This window comes from Scyliorhinus torazame, chromosome 7 (genome assembly GCF_047496885.1).
Source record: "Scyliorhinus torazame isolate Kashiwa2021f chromosome 7, sScyTor2.1, whole genome shotgun sequence".
In the NCBI taxonomy this organism is placed as follows: Eukaryota; Metazoa; Chordata; class Chondrichthyes; order Carcharhiniformes; family Scyliorhinidae; genus Scyliorhinus; species Scyliorhinus torazame.
Window position 1 is genome coordinate 176,543,561 of NC_092713.1, and position 26,267 is coordinate 176,569,827.

Here is a 26,267-nt window from a genome sequence, read left to right on the forward strand (position 1 = left end):
TCTGTGGGCTTCAGGCACTAGTTTATGTGCACCTAAAATTGATTTTTTTTTCACCGCCTCATACGACCAAATACCTCCTCCGGTAGTGATGCAAACACTTCACACGCCCTACCTACCAGCTTTGTTTGAATCAGTAATACCCACATGTCCTGTGGCCATTTCATTTGTTTAGCTACCTTCTCAAATGAAATGAAAAAGTCTTCCACCTCCTTCTCGTCAAACCTTGGCAATGCTTGGACATGTTTAAATCGATCCCCACCAAGCCTTCGACTATGACGCTCTTTCTCACTATCCTCATCACTATCCTCCAACTGTACGTTTCCCATTACGTCTGCCAATTTTAACTGATTGTTATGTTTCCTAGCCATTTTCAGACTCTCTCTCTTTTTCCCTTTCCTCTCTATCTCTTTCTTTTTGTTCTGCTTGGGCTATTCTTTCTTTGTTTCTTTCTTCTCTCTTTTCTCCCCCCCCCCCCCCCCCCCACCCCCCTTTCTCTTTACTTTTCTCTCATTGCATATGCAAGCTGTTTTAATTCTTTTTCATGTTCAGGTTGCTTAGTCTGCAACTGGATTTTTGCCATTTCTAATGAATCAAACTGTAAAGGCAACTTTAAATGCTCACCTACAGCGGTCAGTACCTCATCTTTTCGCATTTTGGCAGGTAATGTTAACTGCAATGTTTTTGCCAAATCTAAACGTCCGTTTTTAGTCTCTGTCCACAAGGTACTGCGTGTGACCGTCCCCACCCCCAAAAACTTCAGAGCCTCTGAAAGAGTCATTGTCCACAACACACTCCCCACTTAAACTAGAATACCACACCTGAAAAGCAACCACAAAATGCTCAACCCTCACTGTCTTTAAGTTCACGAGCCCCCAATTTGTTTTGGGCCAGGGTTTAGAGAGCCCCAAAGCGTATCATGGAGTTCACCTGACCCACAACTTTTAATAGACTGTGGTATGAGGAGCACATGGCTCACTCTACAGGTGTGGTACAGCAGAAATGGAAAAGTATTTTTAAAAGCAAAACAATGTTTATTGTATGAACTCAAGTTAACCTTTTTAAAACATACAGTGGACATCTTAGCAACCATCAATTCAAATATGACCCCCACAGAATACAACACTAAGTAATCCTTAAACTCCCCTTTCAACATCCATAAGACTTAAAAAAATAACTTTTAACAGAAGCACATCAGGTTAAAGTCACTACTGAGAGCAGTTGTTAGTTTTAAACCACCAAAGGATCGATTTACAGTCTTTAGATCACAGAGAGAGATTCTGATACACCTTCTGGCTGTGACTGCAGCTATCCAGCTCTGAAAACGAAACTAAAACACATCCTGCAGCAAACAGCCTGAAACGAAAGTAAAAAGCTGACAGACAGCCCAGCTCCACCCACACTCTTTGACATCACTGATAAACACCCATTTCTTAAAGGTACATTTCATAAACACCCGTTTCTTCAAGGTACTCTCACATGACAGAAGATGCACCCAGTGAGGGGCATGGTCCGACACGGCAATTGCCGAATACTCGGAAATTACCACCCCGCCAGCAAAGCCCTGTTCAAAATGAAAAACTGAATCCGGGAGTACACTTCATGGACATGGAAGAAAAAAACAAAACTCCTTTGCCCTTGGCCATCCGAACCTCCATGGGTCTACCCCCTTCCCCCGCCCCCCCCCCCCCCCATCCATCTGTTCCATAAACCCCTTTAGCTCCTATGCCGCGGCTGGCACCCTCCCTGTCCTTGAACTCGACCGATCAATTTTCAGATCAATGACCATATTGAAGTCTCCCCCAATGATCAGCTTATGCGAGTCCAGGGGCGTCATTCTCCGCCGGCGGGAGTCTCCGTTCTGCCGGCGCTCGGGGGTTTCCCGACGGCGTGGGGGTGCCCCACAATGGGAAATCCCATTGACCGGCCGGTGTTACGGAGACTCCCGCCGGCCGGTCGGCGCAGAAATGTGGCGGGGCGGGTAGGAGAATTTCGCCCCAGGTCCGGAATGTTCCCTAACACCCACCTCATAAATTCCGCGTCATACTAATTTGGTGCGTAAATATTTACTGAAACCACTGGCATCCCCTCGAGCTTCCCACTCCCCATGGTATTCCTATCCCTCGAGTTTGCAACTATATTCTCTACGTCAAATAGCACCAGCTTATTAACCAAGACCGCAACCCCCCTAGTTCTAGAGTCTAGCCCCAAGTGAAATATCTGCCTGACCCATCCCTTCCTCAGCATAGTCTGATCCACTACCCTCAAGTGTGTCTCTTGTAGCATTGCCACGTCACCTTCAACCTCCTCAAATGCGCGAAGACCGGCCCATTCAGCGCTCTCACGTGCAATTTGATCAGCCTGGTCGGGGGTACCCCCCACCCCCTGCTGACCAACCATCACCTTCTTAGGCCAGCCTCCAGCCCACGTCCCGCGACTCCTCAGGTCCGCCCTCTGGCACCCACCGTCCTCGACCTCCAATTTGTCTCCAAGCGCCAGTCCCTCCCCCGTCAGCAGAACAATTCCCCCTCCCACCCCACCCCTATTAAAGAAACAACAATCCCAACCCCCCACCCCCGTATCAAACTAGTCGCCTGCTCGCCCCCCACTGAGCTTCCATAAGCTAGCCAGCCCAGCTAGCTTGGTAGCCCCCGCCCATGCCGCCAAACGCCCTACTCCCCCCACTGATCTCCCTCACCCCTCGCTCGAACATACATATGCAAATGACAATCCCCGACAAACACAAAGAAGAAAATTCCACCCATCGTCCCCCACAAGTACAAAGTTAACCCACGTACAAAACTGAGCAACGGCCCAAACATTGGACGAACAACAATACATACAAAACGCAAATAGAAAATAAATTTAGCAGCGCAGGTACAGAATTACTTGCCCCAAGTTCAACGTCCTCCATCATCTGCCAGTCCACTGTCCTTAACAAATTTCTTCGCCTCATCCGGCGATCCACAATAAAGTTTTGACCCTCATAGGTGACCCACAAACGAGCTGTGTACAACATGACGAACTTCACCCCCTTCTCGAAGTGAGCCGATTTTATTTTGTTAAAGCTCGCCCTTCTTTTGGCCAGTTCCGCACCCAAGTCCTGGTAAATGCGCAGTTCATTATTTTCCCATTTGCAGCTCTTCGTCTGCCTGACCCACCTCAAGATCTTCTCCTTGTCCAGGAACCAGTGCATTCGCACTGCCATTGCCCTCAGTGCTCATTTATCCACGGCTTCCTCGCAAGTGCTCTGTGCGCCCTGTCCACCCAGCAGCTTCTCGAACAGGTGAGCATACGAGCTTTTCCGGATTGAATTCCATTTGCCGATGATCAGTCCATCTGACCAACCTGTCTATATCCCCCTGATATCAAACGCTGTCCTCCTCACTATTTATCACCCCACCAATTTTTGTATCATCCATAAATGTACTGATCAACCTTCTTACATTCATGTCTAAATCATTTATATAAACCACAACAGCAAGAGCCCCAATACTGATCCGTGCGGGACTCAACTCGACACAAGCTTCCAATCAGAAAAACACCCTTCGACCATCACCCTCTGCTTCCTTTCACTCAGACAAACTTGAATCCAAATTTACAAATTTCCTTGCATCCCATCGGCTCTTATCAGACTCCCATGTGGATTTTATCAAAAGCCTTGCTGAAGTCCAAGTGGACTACATCAAATATATTTCCCTCATCTACAGACCTGGTCAACTCTTTGAAAAATTCAAACAATTTGGTCAGACATGACCTCCCCTTAACAAAACTATGCTGACTGTTCTGATTAATCCCTGCCTCTCCAAATGCAGATTAGAACAAAGAAGAACAAAGAAAAATTATAGCACAGGAACAGGCCCTTCGGCCCTCCAAGCCTGCGATGATCCAGATTCTATATCTAAAACTGTCGCCTATTTTCTAAGGATCAGTATCCCTCTGCTCCCTGCCCATTCATGTATCTGTCTAGATACATCTTAAATTACACTATCGTGCCCGCCTCTACCACCTTCGCTGGCAATGCGTTCCAGGCACCCACCACCCTCTGCATAAAGAACTTTCCACATATAGAACATAGAACAATACAGCGCAGTACAGGCCCTTCGGCCCACGATGTTGCACCGAAACAAAAGCCATCTAACCTACACTATGCCATTATCATCCATATGTTTATCCAATAAACTTTTAAATGCCCTCAATGTTGGCGAGTTCACTACTGTCTCCCTGAAACTTTCCCCCTCTCACCTTGAACTCGTGACCCCTAGTAATTGAACCTCCCAAGCCTCTTGCTTTCCACGCTGTCTATACCTGTCATGATTTTGTAGACCTCAATGAGGTCCCCCCTCAACCTCCGTCTTTCTAATGAAAATAATCCTAATCTACTCAACCTCTCTTCAAAGGTTGCGCCCTCCATACCAGGCAGCATCCTGGTGAACCTCCTCTGCACCCTCTCCAAAGCATCCACATCCTTTTGGTAATGTGGCGACCAGAACTGTACTTAATTCTGTGTCTCGGAATTGCTTCCTATAGTTTCCCCACCAGGGAGGTTAGATGACTGGCCTATATTTTCCTGATTTATCCCTTCCACTCTTCTTGAATAATGATACCATATTGCCTATCAAACAGTCCTCTGGTATCTCTCCTGTGGCCAGAGAGAAATTGAAAAATATTGCCAGCGCCCCTGCTATGTCCTCCCTTGCCTCGCTCAATAGTGTAGGTTACATTTCATCCGACCTTTGAGATTTGCCTACTTTTAAGCCTGCCAGACCACTCAGTACCTCATCTCTGTCTCTGTTAATCTCTTCATTTTATCACAGTCCTTATCCCTGATTTCCTTACCCACAGCACCCCTCTCACGATTGAACAATGGCACCGAATGTGGAGCAGGCTTGAGAGGCTAAATTGCCTACTCCTGCCAGCTCTTGGTCTGAAGCCCTGTAGGTAACATTACCTGAAGCACAAATCTGGTGTTCTTGATTAATAAGAGGATTTCTTGATTAATAAGGAGATTGGGGTAATGGGGAGAAGGCAGGAAAATGGGGATGAGGAACATGATCAAATGGCAGAGCAGACTCGATGGACTGAATGGCCTAATTCTGCTCCCATATCGTATGGTCTAATGGACACACAGTACTCATTTAGAACCCTAACTATGTGTTCCAGCTCCACCAACAAATTACCACTGTGTTCCTTAATGGGGCCCACTCTTTTGTTTGTTATCCTTCTACCTTTAATGTACTTGTAAAACAACTTGGGATTTTCCTTTATTTGACTGGGGGAGACAGTGACACAGTGATATTGTCACTAGACTAGTAATCCAGAGACCCAGTGCTCTGGGTTCCTGGGTTGAAATCCCGTCATGGCAGAACGTAAAATTTGAATTCAATAAAAATCTGGATTGATGACTATGAAACCATTACCGATTGTCATATAAACCCAAGTGGTTCACTGATGCATTCAGGGGACAAAACCTGCCTATTTGTGACTTCAGACAACACAAAGATGCGGTTGACTCTGAACTGCCCCCATCTGAAAAGGCGTAGCAAGCCACTCGTTGCAATGGTCGGCCCAGCCATCGAAGTCAACGGCCCAAGAACAGATCATTTAAAAAAAACTACCAGTATCCTTTCATGTCTGCTTTTTGCTCCCCTAATTTCCTTTTTAAGTTCTAGACTGCACATTCTATATGCCTCTTGAGCTTCTACTGTTTGTTACCCTTGGTATCTACCATAAGCCTGCCCTTTTCATTTTATCCACTAATGTATATCCTTCGATATCCAGGATTCATTGGATTTGTTGGTCGCACCATTTTATTTCATTAAAACATATTCATAGAATCCCTACAGTGCAGAAGGCGGCCACTCAGCTCATCGAGTCTCATCGACCCGTCGAAAGACCACCCTACCTACGTGCTACCCCACCTTATCCCCATCCAACATTTGGACAATAAGGGCCAACTGAATTATGGCCAATACACCTAGTCTGCACATCTTTTGATATCACTTACTCCTTGGTAACATAATGCCCCACTTCAAGAGTAGTCGGACCTAATTAAAACACAGGCATATGAACAAAGTTTCCACACATGCAGGCAACTTATTAAAGTGGAACCAAAACTTAGATTACCCCTTCCTTACCACAGAAATACAAAATAAACTTCAACTTAAAGTTATATCTTATTCCTAACACCCGCAACACAAATAATTAAAACAACCTCTATTTCCTAACAACCTCTACATTCCTCTTTAATTTAACTAAGCAGACTCTGTCCTTAATCCGGGCAGGATTCTCCATCGGCGACCTGTAAATCAGAAAAGGCAAGACTCCTAACACCCTACATCCCCTCTGCGGGCTACCATCCCAGACCAGCTCGTCCCTTACACCCTACTGACAGAGCACTAAGACAGGGTAGTAATATTGTGCACAGGTTTTAATGTTAACAAATATATGCAGGTTTGTTCCCTAGCCCCAAACGCTATATTTATCTGCTCTAAGATGCATTGCAATCTTCAAGAGCATTTCTGAACCAATATTAAATGTACTGGGTTCCCTCCCATTCTCTTGCATTGTCAGTCACTCCCCCAGAACCACTTCCCATCTCCAAATCAGCAATCTACTCCCAACTCCTCATTTCAGGACTGACTGAGATTTATTTATTGGGATAGAGAATGTACATCAGAAGAAATGAAATGAAATGAAATGAAAATCGCTTATTGTCAAATGAAGGTACTGTGAAAAGCCCTAGTCGCCACATTCCGGCAGAGTGAACCTTTCCTTGGTCTGCTGGCGCTGCATGTGGGAGTTCTCTTTCAGAATGTGGCACTTTTTCCATCAAACGCAGAGGCATCTGGGAATTAATATCCAATCTCTTTTTTCAGATCATATCTCACCCAAACAATCTGTTTGAAATCATCTCGAAAGAACCTGTGAAACGGGAACGGAATCTGCACAACCGAGTACAGAGTAAGAAAGCAAACATAGAACATATAGAACATAGAACAATACAGCGCAGTACAGGCCCTTCGGCCCACGATGTTGCACCGAAACAAAAGCCATCTAACCTACACTATGCCATTATCATCCATATGTTTATCCAATAAACTTTTAAATGCCCTCAATGTTGGCGAGTTCACTACTGTAGCAGGTAGGGCATTCCACGGCCTCACTACTCTTTGCGTAAAGAACCTACCTCTGACCTCTGTCCTATATCTATTACCCCTCAGTTTAAAGTTATGTCCCCTCGCGCCAGCCATATCCATCCGCGGGAGAAGGCTCTCACTGTCCACCCTATCCAACCCCCTGATCATTTTGTATGCCTCTATTAAGTCTCCTCTTAACCTTCTTCTCTCCAACGAAAACAACCTCAAGTCCATCAGCCTTTCCTCATAAGATTTTCCCTCCATACCAGGCAACATCCTGGTAAATCTCCTCTGCACCCGCTCCAAAGCCTCCACGTCCTTCCTATAATGCGGTGACCAGAACTGTACGCAATACTCCAAATGCGGCCGTACCAGAGTTCTGTACAGCTGCAACATGACCTCCCGACTCCGGAACTCAATCCCTCTACCAATAAAGGCCAACACTCCATAGGCCTTCTTCACAACCCTATCAACCTGGGTGGCAACTTTCAGGGATCTATGTACATGGACACCTAGATCCCTCTGCTCATCCACACTTTCAAGAACTTTACCATTAGCCAAATATTCCGCATTCCTGTTATTCCCTCCAAAGTGAATCACCTCACACTTCTCTACATTAAACTCCATTTGCCACCTCTCAGCCCAGCTCTGCAGCTTATCTATATCCCTCTGTAACCTGCTACATCCTTCCACACTATCGACAACACCACCGACTTTAGTATCATCTGCAAATTTACTCACCCACCCTTCTGCGCCTTCCTCTAGGTCATTGATAAAAATGACAAACAGCAACGGCCCCAGAACAGATCCTTGTGGTACTCCACTTGTGACTGTACTCCATTCTGAACATTTTCCATCAACCACCACCCTCTGTCTTCTTTCAGCTAGCCAATTTCTGATCCACATCTCTAAATCACCCTCAATCCCCAGCCTCCGTATTTTTTGCAATAGCCTACCGTGGGGAACCTTATCAAACGCTTTGCTGAAATCCATATACACCACATCAACTGCTCTACCCTCGTCTACCTGTTCAGTCACCTTCTCAAAGAACTCAATAAGGTTTGTGAGGCATGACCTACCCTTCACAAAGCCATGCTGACTATCCCTGATCATATTATTCCTATCTAGATGATTATAAATCTTGTCTCTTATAATCCACTACAGACGTGAGGCTCACCGGTCTATAGTTGCCGGGGTTGTCTCTGCTCCCCTTTTTGAACAAAGGGACCACATTTGCTGTCCTCCAGTCCTCTGGCACTATTCCTGTAGCCAATGATGACATAAAAATCAAAGCCAAAGGTCCAGCAATCTCTTCCCTGGCCTCCCAGAGAATCCTAGGATAAATCCCGTCAGGTCCCGGGGACTTATCTATTTTCAGCCTGTCCAGAATTGCCAACACCTCTTCCCTACGTACCTCAATGCCATCTATTCTATTAGCCTGGGGCTCAGCATTCTCCTCCACAACATTATCTTTTTCCTGAGTGAATACTGACGAAAAATATTCATTTAGTATCTCGCCTATCTCTTCAGACTCCACACACAATTTCCCATCCCTGTCCTTGACTGGTCCTACTCTTTCCCTAGTCATTCGCTTATTCCTGACATACCTATAGAAAGCTTTCGGGTTTTCCTTGATCCTTCCTGCCAAATACTTCTCATGTCCCCTCCTTGCTCGTCTTAGCTCTCTCTTTAGATCCTTCCTCGCTACCTTGGAACTATCCATCGCCCCAACCGAAACTTCACACCTCATCTTCACATAGGCCTCCTTCTTCCTCTTAACAAGAGATTCCACTTCCTTGGTAAACCACGGTTCCCTCGCTCGACGCCTTCCTCCCTGTCTGACCGGTACATACTTATCAAGAACATGCAGTAGCTGATCCTTGAACAAGCCCCACTTATCCAGTGTGCCCAACACTTGCAGCCTACTTCTCCACCTTATCCCCCCAAGTCACGTCTAATGGCATCATAATTGCCCTTCCCCCCAGCTATAACTCTTGCCCTGCGGTGTATACTTATCCCTTTCCATCATTAACGTAAACGTCACCGAATTGTGGTCACTGTCCCCAAAGTGCTCTCCTACCTCCAAATCCAACACCTGGCCTGGTTCATTACCCAACACCAAATCCAACGTGGCCTCGCCTCTTGTTGGCCTGTCAACATATTGTTTCAGGAAACCCTCCTGCACACACTGTACAAAAAACGACCCATCTATTGTACTCAAACTATATCTTTTCCAGTCAATATTTGGAAAGTTAAAGTCTCCCATAATAACTACCCTGTTACTTTCGTTCTTATCCAGAATCATCTTCGCCATCCTTTCCTCTACATCCCTCGAACTATTAGGAGGCCTATAAAAAACTCCCAACAGGGTGACCTCTCCTTTCCTGTTTCTAACTTCAGCCCATACTACCTCGGAAGAAGAGTCCCCATCTAGCATCCTCTCAGCCACCGTAATACTGCTCTTGACTAGCAGCGCCACACCTCCCCCTCTTTTGCCTCCTTCTCTGAGCTTACTAAAACACCTAAACCCCGGAACCTGCAACATCCATTCCTGTCCCTGCTCTATCCATGTCTCCGAAATGGCCACAACATCGAAGTCCCAGGTACCAACCCATGCTGCCAGTTCCCCTACCTTGTTTCGTATACTCCTGGCATTGAAGTAGACACACTTCAAACCACCTACCTGAACACTGGCCCCCTCCTGCGACGTCAAAACATGGAGGAAGAGTGTGGAGAGAGGGTGAAAAAGGGGAAGGGGAAAAAGAGAGAGAGTGAACAAGAGGAAGAGTAAAAGGAGAGAGTGAACAAGGGGAAGTGTTAAGAGAGAGTGAGCAGGGAAGCAATAAAGAGAGCGAGGGAGCTGGGGAGGAATAAAGAGAGAGAGAAAGTGAGAAAGGGGAAAAATAAAGAGAGAGAGAGTGAACAAGGGGATGAGTAGAGAGAGAGTGAACAAGGGAGGTGTAAAGAGAGAGAGTGAACAAGAAGGGTAAAGAGAGAGCGAATGAATAATGCAAGGAATAAAGGGAGAGATCGAACAAGGAGGAAGAGTAAAGAGAGGGAGTGAACAAGGCGAGGAATCAAGAGAGAGAGCGAACAAGGAGGTAAAGTAAAGAGTGAGAGAGCGAAAAAGATGAGGAATAAAGAGAGAGAGAGTAAACATGGGGGAAGTGTGAAGAGAGACAGTGAACGAAGCAAAGAATAAAGAAACAGAGAGTGAACAAGGGGAAGAGAAAATAGAGAGTGAATAAGGTGAGTAATAAATGTGAGGTAATGCATTTGGTAGGTCTAACATAGAGGGGAAATATACAGTTATGGCAAAGCTCTCAGGAATATAGAAAGACAGAGAGATCTGGGCGTGCAAATCCACAGATCTTTGAAAGTCGCAATACAAGTGGACAAGGTAGTCAAGAAAGCATACGGAATGCTTGCATTTATTGGACGGAGCATCGAGTATAAAAACTGGCAAGTCATGCTACAGTTGTATAGAACCTTGGTAAGGCCGCACTTGGAATATTGCACACAATTCTGGTCGCCACACTATCAGAAGGATGTGGAGGCGTTGGAGAGGGTGCAGAGGAGGTTTACCGGAATGTTGCCTGGTCTGGAGGCTGTTAGCTATGCGGAGAGGCTGAATAGACCCGAACTGTTTTCATTAGAACGACAGAGATTGAGGGGTGACCTGATAGAGGTTTACAAGATTATGAGGGGCATGGATAGAGTGGATGGGCAGGCATTCTTTCCCAGGGTGGAGGGGTCAGTCACGAGGGGGCATATGTTAAAGGTCCGTGGGGCAAAGTTTAGAAGAGACGTGCGAGGCAGATTTTTTTTACACAGAAGGTGGTGAGTGCCTGGAATGCGTTGCCAGGGGAGGTTGTGGAAGCAGATACATTAACGCTGTTCAAAATGCATCTTGACAAATACATGGAGGGATGGGTATAGAGGGATAGAGCACAATGAAGTGCTGAGGACATTGGACAAGGGTGGTATCATAACTGGTACAGGCTCGGAGGGCCGAAGGTCCTGCACATGTGCTGTATTGTTCTTTGGTTTTTGTAAAGAGAGAGTGAACATGGGGGAAGTGTGAACTGAAAAATAGTGAACAAAGGCAAAGAGTAAAGACATTCCAAGCATTGTCTGGCATCTTTGAATTTGTCTATATATATGTTTCTGGAACATACCTCTTCATTCACCTGCGAAAGGAGCAGCGCTCCGAAAGTGAGTGATATTGAAACAAACCTGTTGGACTTTCACCTGGTCTTGTAAGACTTCTTACTGTGCTCACCCCTGTCCAACGCCAGCATTTCCACATTATAAAGAGTAAAGAGAGAGAGAGAGTGAATAAGGTGAAGAGAAAAGCGAGAGAGACTGAACAAGTGGAAAAGTAAAAAGAGGGAGAATAAACAGGCAGAAGAGTAAAACGAGCGCGAGTGAACAAGAAGATTAAAGAGAGAGAGTGAACAAGGACAAGAGTAAATAAATAGAGTGAACAAGTGGAAGAGTAAAGAGAGAGTGAGTAAGGGGAAGAGTAAAAAGAGGGAGAGTGAACAAGGGGAACAGTAAAGAGATGGAGAGTAAATGAGTGAAAGAGTACAGAGAGAAAGAGTGAACAAGCGGAAGAGTACGCAAGCATGAAGAATAAAGAGAGATAGTGAACAATGGGAAGAGTAAAGCGAGAGAGAGTGAACTAGCCTGAAGAATAAAGAGAGATACTGAACAATGAGAAGAGTAAAGAGAGAGAGAGTGAACAAGTGGAAGAGTAAAGAGATAGAGAGAGAGCACGCAAGTGTGTAGACTAAAGAGAGCTAGTGAACAATGTATAGTGTAAAGAGAGAGAGTGAACAAAGGGAAGAGTAAAAATAGAGAGAGTAAACAAGGAGAAAGAGCGAAGAGATAGAGAGTGAACAAGTGAAAGAATAAAGAGGGAGGGGGTGAACAAGGGTTTGGGTAAATTGAGAGGGAGAGTGAACAAGGGGAGGAGTACGAGACACAGAAAATGCGAGAAAAAAGAGAGAATGAATAAGGGGGGGGGGAGTAAAGAGAGAGAGAGCGAACAAACGGGGAAGAGTGAAAAGAAAATGAGTGAACAAGTGGAAGAATAAAGAGAGAGAATGAAGAAGTGGAAGAGTAAAGAGAGAGTGAGTGAACAAGGAGAAGACTAAGGAGGGAGAGAGAACACGGCATTTGATAAGGTGCAACACAGAAAGTTAATTCACAAGGTTATGTCACATGGGATTAGGGGTAATTTATTAGCCTGGATAAAAGTCTGGCTGACAGACAGAAGACAGACAGTTGGGATAAATGGGTCTTTTTCTGGATAGCAAGAATTAACAAGCAGGGTGCCACTTGGGCCCCAGTTATTTACAATCTTTTTTTTAAAGAATATTTTATTGAAAATGTTTGGTCAACCATCACAGTACATTGTGTATCCTTTACACAATAATATAACAGTATAAATAACAATGACCTGTTTTATAAACAAAGAATAAATAATATATAACAAAAACTAAAACTAAAACTAAATGGCAACTGCCTTGTCTCAGATAAACACTCTCCAAAAATATGGTTTAACAATCCAATATACAATTATTTATAGCAACGACCTATACATATTATACATATATATTAATAACCCTGAGACTCCTTCTGGTTCCTCCCCCCCCCCCCCCCTCCCCCCTGGGCTGCTGCTGCTGCCTTCTTCTTTTCCATTCCCTCTATCTTTCTGTGAGGTCTTCGACGAACGGTTGCCACCGCCTGGTGAACCCTTGAGCCGATCCCCTTAGGACGAACTTAATCCGTTCCAGCTTTATAAACTCTGCCATGTCATTTATCCAGGTCTCCACCCCCGGGGGCTTGGCTTCCTTCCACATCAACAGTATCCTGCGCCGGGCTACTAGGGACGCAAAGGCCAAAACATCGGCCTCTCTCGCCTCCTGCACTCCCGGCTCTTGTGCAACCCCAAATATAGCCAACCCCCAGCTTGGTTCGACCTGGACCCCCACTACTTTCGAAAGCACCTTTGTCACCCCCACCCAGAACCCCTGTAGTGTCGGACATGACCAGAACTTGTGGGTGTGATTCGCTGGGCTTCTCGAGCATCTCGCACACCTATCCTCTACCCCAAAAAATTTACTGAGCCGTGCTCCAGTCTATGCGCCCTGTGTAACACCTTAAATTGAATCAGGCTTAGCCTGGCACACGAGGACGATGAGTTTACCCTACTTAGGGCATCCGCCCACAGCCCCTCCTCAATCTCCTCCCCCAGCTCTTCTTCCCATTTCCCTTTCAGCTCATCTACCATAATCTCCCCCTCGTCCCTCATTTCCCTATATATATCTGACACCTTACCGTCGCCCACCCATGTCTTTGAGATTACTCTGTCCTGCACCTCATGCGTCGGGAGCTGCGGGAATTCCCTCACCTGCTGCCTCGCAAAAGCCCTCAGTTGCATATACCGGAATGCATTCCCTTGGGGCAACCCATATTTCTCGGTCAGCGCTCCCAGACTTGCGAACTTCCCATCCACAAACAGATCTTTCAGTTGCGTTACTCCTGCTCTTTGCCATATTCCAAATCCCCCATCCATTCTCCCCGGGGCAAACCTATGGTTGTTTCTTATCGGGGACCCCACCAAGGCTCCCGTCTTTCCCCTATGCCATCTCCACTGTCCCCAAATTTTCAAAGTCGCCACCACCACCGGGCTTGTGGTGTATTTCTTCGGTGAGAACGGCAATGGGGCCGTCACCATAGCTTGTAGGATAGTCCCCCTACAGGACGCCCTCTCCAATCTCTTCAATGCCGCTCCCTCCTCTTCCCCCATCTACTTACTCACCATTGAGATATTGGCGGCCCAGTAGTACTCACTTAGGCTCGGTAGTGCCAGCCCCCCCCTATCCCTACTACGCTGTAAGAATCCCTTCCTCACTCTCGGGGTCTTCCCGGCCCACACAAAACTCATGATACTCTTTTCGATCCTTTTGAAAAAAGCCTTCGTGATCACCACCGGGAGGCACTGAAACACAAAGAGGAATCTCGGGAGGACTACCATTTTAACTGCCTGCACCCTCCCTGCCAGTGACAGGGATACCATGTCCCATCTCTTGAAGTCCTCCTCCATTTGTTCCACCAATCGCGTTAAATTTAACCTTTGCAATGTACCCCAATTCTTGGCTATCTGGATCCCCAAGTAACGAAAGTCCCTCGTTACCTTCCTCAGCGGAAAGTCCTCTATTTCTCTGCTCTGCTCCCCTGGATGCACCACAAACAACTCACTTTTCCCCATGTTCAGTTTATATCCTGAGAATTCTCCAAACTCCCGAAGTGTCCGCATTATCTCTGGCATCCCCTCCGCCGGGTCCGCTACATGTAACAACAAGTCATCCGCATACAGAGATACCCGGTGTTCTTCTCCTCCTCTAAGTACTCCCCTCCACTTCTTGGCACCCCTCAATGCTATTGCCAGGGGCTCAATCGCCAGTGCAAACAGTAATGGGGACAGAGGGCATCCCTGCCTTGTCCCTCTATGGAGCCGAAAGTATGCAGATCCCCGTCCATTCGTGACCACACTCGCCACTGGGGCCCTATACAACAGCTGCACCCATCCAACATACTCATCTCCAAAACCAAATCTCCTCAGCACCTCCCACAAATAATCCCACTCCACTCTATCAAATGCTTTTTCGGCATCCATCGCCACCACTATCTCCGCTTCCCCCTCTGGTGGGGGAATCTTCATTACCCCTAGCAGCCTCCGTATATTCGTATTCAGCTGTCTCCCCTTCACAAACCCAGTTTGGTCCTCATGGACCACCCTCGGGACACAATCCTCTATCCTCATTGCCACTACCCTGGCCAGAATCTTAGCGTCTACATTTAGGAGGGAAATAGGTCTATAGGACCCGCATTGCAGCGGGTCCTTTTCCTTCTTTAGGAGAAGCGATATCGTTGCCTCAGACATAGTCGGGGGCAGCTGTCCCCTTCCCTTTGCCTCATTAAAGGTCCTCATCAGTAGCGGGGCGAGCAAGTCCACATATTTCCTGTAAAATTCAACTGGGAATCCATCCGGTCCCGGAGCCTTCCCCGCCTGCATGCTCCTAATTCCTTTCACTACTTCCTCTATTTCAATCTGTGCTCCCAGTCCCACCCTTTCCTGCTCCTCCACCTTGGGAAATTCCAGCCGGTCCAGAAAGCCCATCATTCTCTCCCTCCCATCCGGGGGTTGAGCTTCGTATAATTTTTTATAAAATGCCTTGAACACTCCATTCACTCTCTCCGCTCCCCGCTCCATCTCTCCTTCCTCATCCCTCACTCCCCCTATTTCCCTCGCTGCTCCCCTTTTCCTCAATTGGTGGGCCAGCAACCTGCTCGCCTTCTCCCCATATTCGTACTGTACACCCTGTGCCTTCCTCCACTGTGCCTCTGCAGTACCCGTTGTCAGCAAGTCAAATTCTACGTGTAGCCTTTGCCTTTCCCTGTACAGTCCCTCCTCCGGTGCCTCCGCATATTGCCTGTCCACCCTCAGAAGTTCTTGCAGCAACCGCTCCCGTTCCCTACTCTCCTGCTTTCCTTTATGTGGCCTTATTGATATCAGCTCCCCTCTAACCACTGCCTTCAGCGCCTCCCAGACCACTCCCACCTGGACCTCCCCATTGTCATTGAGTTCCAAGTACTTTTCAATGCACCCCCTCACCCTTAGACACCCCCCCTCATCTGCCATTAGTCCCATGTCCATTCTCCAGGGTGGGTGCCCTTCTGTTTCCTCCCCTATCTCTAAGTCCACCCAATGTGGAGCGTGATCCGAAATGGCTATAGCCGTATACTCCGTTCCCCTCACCTTCGGGATCAACGCCCTTCCCAAAACAAAAAAGTCTATTCGCGAATAGACTTTGTGGACATAGGAGAAAAACGAAAACTCCTTACTCCTAGGTCTGCTAAATCTCCACGGGTCTACCCCTCCCAGCTGCTCCATAAAATCTTTAAGCACCTTGGCTGCTGCCGGCCTCCTTCCAGTCCTGGACCTCGACCTGTCCAGCCCTGGTTCCAACACCGTATTGAAATCTCCCCCCATTACCAACTTTCCCACCTCTAGGTCCGGGATGTGTCCTAGCATACGCCTCATAAAATTGGCACCATCCCAGTTCGGGGCATATACGTTTACCAAAACCACCGTCTCCCCCTGTAGTTTGCCACTCACCATCACGTATCTGCCCCCGCTATCCGCCACTATAGTCTTTGCCTCAAACATTACCCGCTTCCCCACTAATATAGCCACCCCCCTGTTTTTCGCATCTAGCCCCGAATGGAACACCTGCCCCACCCAACCTTTGCGTAGTCTCACCTGGTCTATCAGTTTCAAATGCGTTTCCTGTAACATAACCACGTCTGCCTTAAGTTTCTTAAGGTGTGCGAGTACCCGTGCCCTCTTTATCGGCCCGTTCAGCCCTCTCACGTTCCACGTGATCAGCCGGGTTGGGGGGCTTTTTACCCCCCCCCTTGTCGATTAGCCATCCCCTTTTTCCAGCTCCTCACCCGGTTCCCACGCAGCTGTGTCCCCCCCAGGCGGTGCCCCCCCCGCCCATCCCACCCCATACCAGCTCCCCCCTCTCCCCAGCAGCAGCAGCCCAATAATTCCCACCCCCCCCCGCTAGATCCCCCATTAGCGTAGTTACACCCCCCATGTTGCTCCCAGAAGTCAGCAAACTCTGGCCGACCTCGGCTTCCCCCCGTGACCTCGGCTCGCACCGTGCGATGCCCCCTCCTTCCTGCTTCCCTATTCCCGCCATGATTATCATAGCGTGGGAACCGAGCCCGCGCTTCCCCCTTGGCCCCGCCCCCAATGGCCAACGCCCCATCTCTTCCACCTCCTTTCCTCCCCCACCACCTCCTGTGGAAGAGAGAAAAGTTACCACATCGCAGGATTAATAACATAAAACTCCTCTTTCCCCTCTTCTTCGCCCCCCATACTCGCCCCACCACTTTGTTTCAAACGTTCTTTTTTTTAATAACCCGCTCATTCCAATTTTTCTTCCACGATAAAAGTCCACGCCTAAGCTATGAGGAGCGATTGAATAAACTCGGTTTGTTCTCACTGGAACGAAGGAGGTTGAGGGGCGACCTGATAGAGGTATACAAAATTATGAGGGGCATAGACAGAGTGGATAGTCAGAGGCTTTTCCCCAGGGTAGAGGGGTCAATTACTAGGGGGCATAGGTTTAAGGTGAGAGGGGCAAAGTTTAGAGTAGATGTACGAGGCAAGTTTTTTACGCAGAGGGTAGTGGGTGCCTGGAACTCACTACCGGAGGAGGTAGTGGAGGCAGGGACGATAGGGACATTTAAGGGGCATCTTGACAAATATATGAATAGGATGGGAATAGAAGGATACGGACCCAGGAAGTGTAGAAGATTGTAGTTTAGTCGGGCAGTATGGTCGGCACGGGCTTGGAGGGCCGAAGGGCCTGTTCCTGTGCTGTACATTTCTTTGTTTCTTTGTTCTTTGTTCTTATCCGCCGTCTCAAAGTAGTGGTGCCTCCCTTGATATGTGACCCACAGTCTTGCCGGTTGCAGCATTCCGAATTTTATCTTCTTTTTGTGAAGCACCGCTTTGGCCCGATTAAAGCTCGCTCTCCTTCTCGCCACCTCCGCACTCCAGTCTTGGTATACGCGGATCACCGCGTTCTCCCACTTACTGCTCCGAGTTTTCTTTGCCCATCTCAGGACCATCTCTCTGTCCTTAAAACGGAGGAATCTCACCACTATGGCTCTAGGAATTTCTCCTGCTCTCGGTCCTCGCGCCATCACTCGGTATGCTCCCTCCACCTCCAGCGGACCCGCCGGGGCCTCTGCTCCCATTAACGAGTGCAGCATCGTGCTCACATATGCCCCGACGTCCGCTCCCTCCGCACCTTCAGGAAGGCCAAGAATCCTTAGATTGTTCCTCCTCGCGTTGTTCTCCAGCGCCTCCAGCCTTTCCACACATCGTTTATGGTGTGCCTCGTGCATCTCCGTCTTCACCACCAGGCCCTGTATGTCGTCCTCATTCTCGGCAGCCTTTGCCTTCACGACCCGAAGCTCCCGCTCCTGGGTCTTTTGCTCCTCCTTTAGCCCTTCGATCGCCTGTAATATCGGGGCCAACAGCTCCTTCTTCATTTCCTTTTTGAGTTCTTCCACGCAGCGTTTCAAAAACTCGTGTTGTTCAGGGCCCCATATTAAACTGCCACCTTCCGACGCCATCTTGGTTTTTGCTTGCCGCTGCTCTAAAGGATCCACCGCAATCCGGCCACCTTCCTCTCCTTTTTCCATCCGTATCCAGGGGGGATTCCCTTCTGGTTCACCGCACAGTACTTTTAGCCGTTAAAATTGCCGTTGGGGCTCTTATTAAGAGCCCAAAAGTCCGTTACACCGGGAGCTGCCGAAACGTGCGACTCAGCTGGTCATCGCCGCACCCGGAAGCCCAGTTATTTACAATCTATATAAGCAACCTGATACAGGGATAGAAGGTTCTATAGCTGACTTTGCAGACAACACAAATGTACGTGGGACAGTAAGTTGCATTGAGGAACTAAGCGCCTCGTAAATGGATATAGATAGGTTGAGAGAGTGGGCGAAAATGTGGCAGATGGGGTTTAACATGGGTAAGTGCGAGGTCATGCATTTTGGTCGAATAAATTGGACGGCATCTTATTATCTAAATGGTGAGAGACTTCGGGGTGCTCCGATGCAGAGGGATCTGGGGGTCCTCGTTCATGAGTTACAGAAAACTAGCATGCAGGTACAGCGTGTAATAAAGAAAGCAAATGGAATGTAGGCATTTATAGCTAAAAAAAAAAAGAGTATAGAGGTAAGGAAGTGTTGTTGCAACTTTACAAGGCAATTTCTAAATGGGAAAATGCTTAGGAAATCAGAAGCACAAAGTGACTTGGGAGTCCTTGTTCAAGATTCTCTTCAGGTTAACCGTGCAGGTTTAGTCGGCAGTTAGGAAGGCAAATACAATGTTAGCATTCATGTCGAGAGGGCTAGAATACAAGACCAGGGATGTATTTCTGATGCTGTATAAGGCTATGGTCAGACCCCATTTGGAGTTTGTGTGCAGTTTTGGGCCCATATCTAAGGAAGGATGTGCTGGCCTTGCAAAGGGTCTAGAGGAGGTGCACAAGAGTGATCCCTCGAATGAAGAACTTGTCGTATGAGGAACGGTTGAGGACTCTGGGTCTGTAAATGTTGGAGTTTAGAAAGATGACGGCGGATCTTATTGAAACTTACAGGACACTACGAGGCTTGGATAGAGTGGACGTGGAGAGGATGTTTCCACTTGTAGGAAAAACTAGAACCAGAGGAAACAATCTCAGACTGAAGGGACGATCTTTCAAAACAGAGATGTGAGGGAATTTCTTCAGCCAGAAGGTGGTGAATCTGTGGAACTCTTTGCTGCAGAAGGCTGTGGAAGCCAAATCGCTGAGTGTCTTTAAGACAGAAATAGATAGGTTCTTGATTAATAAGGGGATCAGGGCTTATGGGGACAAAGCAGGAAAATGGGGATGAGAAAATATTAGCCATGGTGGAGCATTGTCGAGGGCCGATTGGCTTAATTCTGCTCCTAAGTCTTATGGTCTTATGGTGAGACCGCACCTAGAGTATTGTGCACAGTTTTGGTTCCCTTATTTGACGAAAGATGTAGTGGCATTGGAAGCAGTTCAGAGGAGGTTCACTAGATTGATTCCAGAGATGGGGGGTTTGTCGTGTGAGGAGAGATTGAACAGTGTAGGCCTAAACACTCTCTGGTGTTTCGAAGAATGAGGGGAGATTAAATTGAGGTATACACGATGATAAAAGGTATAGATAAAGTAGATGTGGAGGGGATGCTTCCCCTTGTGGGACATTCTAAAACGAGAGGTCATACTCTTAGGATAAGTGGTACCAAATTTAAAATGAAGATGAGGAGAAACTACTTCTCCCAAAGGGTTGTGAATATGTTAAATCCGCTACCCCAGAGTGCGATGGATGCTGGAACAGTTAAGGAGGAGTTAGACCTATTTCTAGTTAGTAATGGGTTGAAGGGTTATGGAGAACGGCAGAACAGCGGAGTTAAGGCCAGGATGGGATCAGCCATGATTGAATGGCGGAGAAAACCTATTAGGCCAAATCGCCTAATTCTGCTTCTATATCTTCTGAACTTATGAGAGTGAACAAGGGGAATTGTAAAGAGGAAGAGTGAACAAGGGGGAAGAGTAAAGAGAGAGAGACTCAACAAGGGGAAGAGTGAGGGGAGAGAGCAAATAAGGTGCAAGAGTAAATGCAGGGAGAATAAATGAGATGGACAGAAGGAGACCAAGGCTAAATTCTCCTCACTCCCTACATTCTCCCTCCATCCCTTCCTCCCTCACACCCTTCCTTTCTTCCTCCCTTCCTCCTTCACTGCCATTCTCCCTGCCTCCCTCTCTCATTTTCTCCCCCTCCCTACCTATCTCCTTGCCTTCCTCTCTCCCCGCCACTCACCCTCCCTTCCTCCTTTCACCTTCCTCCTTTCCTGCCCCTCCCTCCCTTTCTACTACAGGTTTAGATGGGTGTCTGTTTGTCACTGACACTCTGTCACTCTGTGCTATCTATTCTTACTATCTTTCCCTCTCACCCCTGTCAATTTCACGTTCTCTTGCTCTAGACTCTGACTCTCAATCCATCACCCTCTACCACTCTGTCACCATTCTATCATTCCCTCACATGTTACTCTTTTGCCATTCTCCCTCCGACACTTTCAATTTGACTCACTTTCAGTCACTCAGTCACTCTATCAAGGCCTCCTCCATTTTGTCACTCATTGTCACTTTGACCCTCACTCTGTCACTCAACATAATTCTCAAAATCTCTCAGATACTCATTCAACCATCACTGTCTCTCTGTCACTCCCTCACTATGTGACACACTCTCGCTCTCTCTCCCTGCCAGATGCTGACTATGAAAATGCGGCCCGAGCTGCTGATGCTAGTGTGCTGCTAATGGCATTTCAGTCAATTGTTGGTGATGATTACAAAGGTACGTATTATTCTCTGCTTCTGCATGGTATTCATGTAATTATTAGCAGATATGGACTCAAGACAAGTACAGCACGGGGTTAGATACAGAGTAAAGCTCCCCTACAACGTCCCCATCAAACGCTCCCAGGACAGGTACAGCACAGAGTTAGATACAGAGTAAAGCTTCCTCTAAACTGTCCCCATCAAACACTCCCAGGACAGGCACAGCACAGGGTTAGATACAGAGTAAAGCTTCCCCGACACTGTCCCCATCAAATACTCCCAGGACAGGTATAGCACGGGTTTAGATACAGAGTAAAGCTTCCTGTAGACTGTCCAAATCAAACATTCCCAGGACAGGTACAGCACAGGGTTAGATACAGGGTAAAGCTCCCTCTACACTGTCCCATCAAACATCCCCAGGACAGGTACAACACGGGGTTAGTTACAGAGTAAAGCTCCGTCTACACTGTCCCATCGAACACTCCCAGGACAGGTACAGCACGGGGTTAATACAGAGTAAAGTTCCCTCTACACTGTCCCATCGAACACTCCCAGGACAGGTACAGCACGGGGTTAGTTACAGAATAAAGCTCCTTCTGTACTGTCCTATCAAACACTCCCAGGACAAGTACAGCATGGGGTTAGATACAGAGTAAAGCTCCCCCTACGCTGTCCCCATCAAACACTCCCAGGCCAGGTACAGCACGGGATTAGGTACTTAATAAATGGAATCGCTGTCCTGACTGCCTGCACAGGTATACAAATGTGATGGAGGGCAGCTAGTGAGCGACCTGAGAGAATGTTTGCTTGACTACTTGACATTGGATTTGGTGTGTGCCATCGGATTGGAATATTAACTGGGACTGGTTGAGAACCCAATCCTGGTCGGACCTTAACTGCATCCGAGAAAGAGCTTTAAGTATATAGGGAAGATAATCACCGTAAAGGTAATGCTCAAAAAAGAGTTCGACGTTTGTGTTTTGTTTTATTTCCTTACTATTTTGCAGTGTCTTGCATATTTGAATTAGACAATAAATATATCGTCAGTCTGCTGTTTACCTGAACTCCCATGTTAAAAACTCCCACCTGAAAGATCACAAAGGTGGAGGTTAGAACATAGAACATAGAACAATACAGCGCAGTACAGGCCCTTCGGCCCACGATGTTGCACCGAAACAAAAGCCATCTAACCTACACTATGCCATTATCATCCATATGTTTATCCAATAAACTTTTAAATGCCCTCAATGTTGGCGAGTTCACTACTGTAGCAGGTAGGGCATTCCACGGCCTCACTACTCTTTGCGTAAAGAACCTACCTCTGACCTCTGTCCTATATCTATTACCCCTCAGTTTAAAGTTATGTCCCCTCGTGCCAGCCATATCCATCCGCGGGAGAAGGCTCTCACTGTCCACCCTATCCAACCCCCTGATCATTTTGTATGCCTCTATTAAGTCTCCTCTTAACCTTCTTCTCTCCAACGAAAACAACCTCAAGTCCATCAGCCTTTCCTCATAAGATTTTCCCTCCATACCAGGCAACATCCTGGTAAATCTCCTCTGCACCCGCTCCAAAGCCTCCACGTCCTTCCTTTAATGCGGTGACCAGAACTGCACGCAATACTCCAAATGCGGCCGTACCAGAGTTCTGTACAGCTGCAACATGACCTCCCGACTCCGGAACTCAATCCCTCTACCAATAAAGGCCAACACTCCATAGGCCTTCTTCACAACCCTATCAACCTGGGTGGCAACTTTCAGGGATCTATGTACATGGACACCGAGATCCCTCTGCTCATCCACACTTTCAAGAACTTTGCCATTAGCCAAATATTCCGCATTCCTGTTATTCCTTCCAAAGTGAATCACCTCACACTTCTCTACATTAAACTCCATTTGCCACCTCTCAGCCCAGCTCTGCAGCTTATCTATATCCCTCTGTAACCTGCTACATCCTTCCACACTATCGACAACACCACCGACTTTAGTATCGTCTGCAAATTTACTCACCCACCCTTCTGCGCCTTCCTCTAGGTCATTGATAAAAATGACAAACAGCAACGGCCCCAGAACAGATCCTTGTGGTACTCCACTTGTGACTGTACTCCATTCTGAACATTTCCCATCAACCACCACCCTCTGTCTTCTTTCAGCTAGCCAATTTCTGATCCACATCTCTAAATCACCCTCAATCCCCAGCCTCCGTATTTTTTGCAATAGCCTACCGTGGGGAACCTTATCAAACGCTTTGCTGAAATCCATATACACCACATCAACTGCTCTACCCTCATCTACTTGTTCAGTCACCTTCTCAAAGAACTCAATAAGGTTTGTGAGGCATGACCTACCCTTCACAAAGCCATGCTGACTATCCCTGATCATATTATTCCTATCTAGATGATTATAAATCTTGTCTCTTATAATCCCCTCCAAGACTTTACCCACTACAGACGTGAGGATCACCGGTCTATAGTTGCCGGGGTTGTCTCTGCTCCCCTTTTTGAACAAAGGGACCACATTTGCTGTCCTCCAGTCCTCTGGCACTATTCCTGTAGCCAATGATGACATAAAAATCAAAGCCAAAGGTCCAGCAATCTCTTCCCTGGCCTCCCAGAGAATCCTAGGATAAATCCCATCAGGTCCCGGGGACTTATCTATTTTCTGCCTGTCCAGAATTGCCAACACCTCTTCCCTACGTACCTCAATGCCATCTATTCTATTAGCCTGGGGCTCAGCATTCTCCTCCACAATATTATCTTTTTCCTGAGTGAATACTGGCGAAAAATATTCATTTAGTATCTCGCCTATCTCTTCAGACTCCACACACAATTTCCCATCCCTGTCCTTGACTGGTCCTACTCTTTCCCTAGTCATTCGCTTATTCCTGACATACCTATAGAAAGCTTTTGGGTTTTCCTTGATCCTTCCTGCCAAATACTTCTCATGACCCCTCCTTGCTCGTCTTAGCTCTCTCTTTAGATCCTTCCTCGCTACCTTGTAACTATCCATCGCCCCAACCGAAACTTCACACTTCATCTTCACATAGGCCTCCTTCTTCCTCTTAACAAGAGATTCCACTTCCTTGGTAAACCACGGTTCCCTCGCTCGACGCTTTCCTCCCTGTCTGACCGGTACATACTTATCAAGAACACGCAGTAGCTGATCCTTGAACAAGCCCCACTTATCCAGTGTGCCCAACACTTGGAGCCTACTTCTCCACCTTATCCCCCCCAAGTCACGTCTAATGGCATCATAATTGCCCTTCCCCCAGCTATAACTCTTGCCCTGCGGTGTATACTTATCCCTTTCCATCATTAACGTAAACATCACCGAATTGTGGTCACTGTCCCCAAAGTGCTCTCCTACCTCCAAATCCAACACCTGGCCTGGTTCATTACCCAAAACCAAATCTCTTGTTGGCCTGTCAACATATTGTTTCAGGAAACCCTCCTGCACACACTGTACAAAAAACGACCCATCTATTGTACTCGAACTATATCTTTTCCAGTCAATATTTGGAAAGTTAAAGTCTCCCATAATAACTACCCTGTTACTTTCGCTCATATCCAGAATCATCTTCGCCATCCTTTCCTCTACATCCCTAGAACTATTAGGAGGCCTATAAAAAACTCCCAACAGGGTGACCTCTCCTTTCCTGTTTCTAACTTCAGCCCATACTACCTCGGAAGAAGAGTTGGTATTGGGCAAGTAAGTGAGACCCTGCTGAGTTGCGGTTACCAATGGCACCTTTATTACCACCCCCACACCTTCTCCCCAATATCCACCCCCCGCCCCATCACTGTCCCCTACACCGCCATCAGCACCATCCGCCACACCAACCCGGGGTCCAATCACGCATCTTATAGAGTCATAGAGTCATAGATGTTTACAGCATGGAAACAAGCCCTTTGGACCAGCTTGTCCATGCCGCCCAGTTTCTATCACTAAGCTAGTCTCACTTTCCCGCAATTGCCCCATATTCCTCTATACCCATCCTGCCCATGTAACTGTCTAATTGTTTTATAAAGGGAAAAATTGTACCCGCCTCTGCCACTGCCTCTGGATGCTCACCTCCCTCTGTGTGAAGAAATTTCTCCTCTGGTCTCTTTTATATCTCTCCCCTCTCAGCTTAAACCTATGCCCTCTAGTTCTAGATTCCTTCACCGCGATTCTCCAAGCCCGTGCCGGGTCTGTGAAACAACGGTAACGCCGGAAATTCCCGCTACGCCGCTTTGACTACCGGAGAAACGGCGGTAGTCACGCGCTCGCAGTCGACGCAGCGCCAGTCGGGGCCATTTGTGGCGATTCTCCGCAATCGACCCGGCGTGTTCCGCCGGCGTGGTCCCAATCTGATTCCACCTGACACGAGCTCAGTTCCACCGCCCTTCTGACTGTCCTGGTGGGGGGGGGGGGGGGGGGGGGGGCGGAGGGATCAGACTCCGGAAGGGGGCTCCACAACGGCCAAGTCCGCGATCGGGGACTACCAAGCAGTGGACGCGCACGATGCGGGTTGGCCGATCTTCTTCCGCGCCGGGCCGCTGTGTCGCTACGCTATGTTGTGTGGCGTCGGCGCGGAAACGGCCACCACGTGCAGGCGCAGACCTGCGCCGGCAATGCACTCCAATGACGTGCTGGCCCCCTACGGGCCACTGAATTGCTGGGCCAAGAGGCCCGTTGACGCTGGCATGAAACACTCCGTTGTTTACGCCGGCGTCAACAATTAGCCGGGATTTTGGAGAGTTCCGGCTCTTGTGTCCTGCAGGATCTCCTGCCAATGAGGCGGGCCCGAATGGTACCCCCGACCCCAATTGCAACTCCTGGAGGAGAGCAACGAGGAAGAGGAAACGGACACCGATGGTAGCCCTCGACCTGCAGCCTGAGACACCCTGCAGTACCAGTCTGGGGCGACACTAATTTTCCGTCACAGCTATCTCCAACGTTCTCCACTACACAGCGACGCTTACCTCGGGTGGATATCATAGTGAAGAGGCTCCTGGGGCACTTTCTGCTGCTCACTACACACATGTTGCGGTACCTCAGGTGGAGATAGGAACCCCCGAGAGGGCGGACAGTCGGAGGGTGGTCCAACCACAGGGACTAGCTGCCTACCTGACGGGTTTCGGGC

General features: G+C 47.8%; 1 protein-coding gene across 21 annotated transcripts in view; it reads left to right on the forward strand.

The window, feature by feature from the left end:
- Window positions 1-26,267, forward strand: part of LOC140426724 (soluble guanylate cyclase 88E-like) — a 581,053-nt gene that overhangs the window by 204,083 nt on the left and 350,703 nt on the right. For 20 of the 21 annotated variants that reach the window (XR_011948285.1, XR_011948284.1, XM_072511824.1 and 17 more), the window contains 2 exons: window positions 6,876-6,960; window positions 21,072-21,158. Coding sequence is in view for 19 of the 21 variants with exons in the window: in XM_072511824.1 (XP_072367925.1) it covers window positions 6,876-6,960; window positions 21,072-21,158 (172 nt within the window). In the remaining 2 variants the exon portion in view is untranslated. The remainder of the gene's footprint in view (window positions 1-6,875; window positions 6,961-21,071; window positions 21,159-26,267) is intronic. The other variant, XM_072511822.1, reaches the window with a different exon arrangement.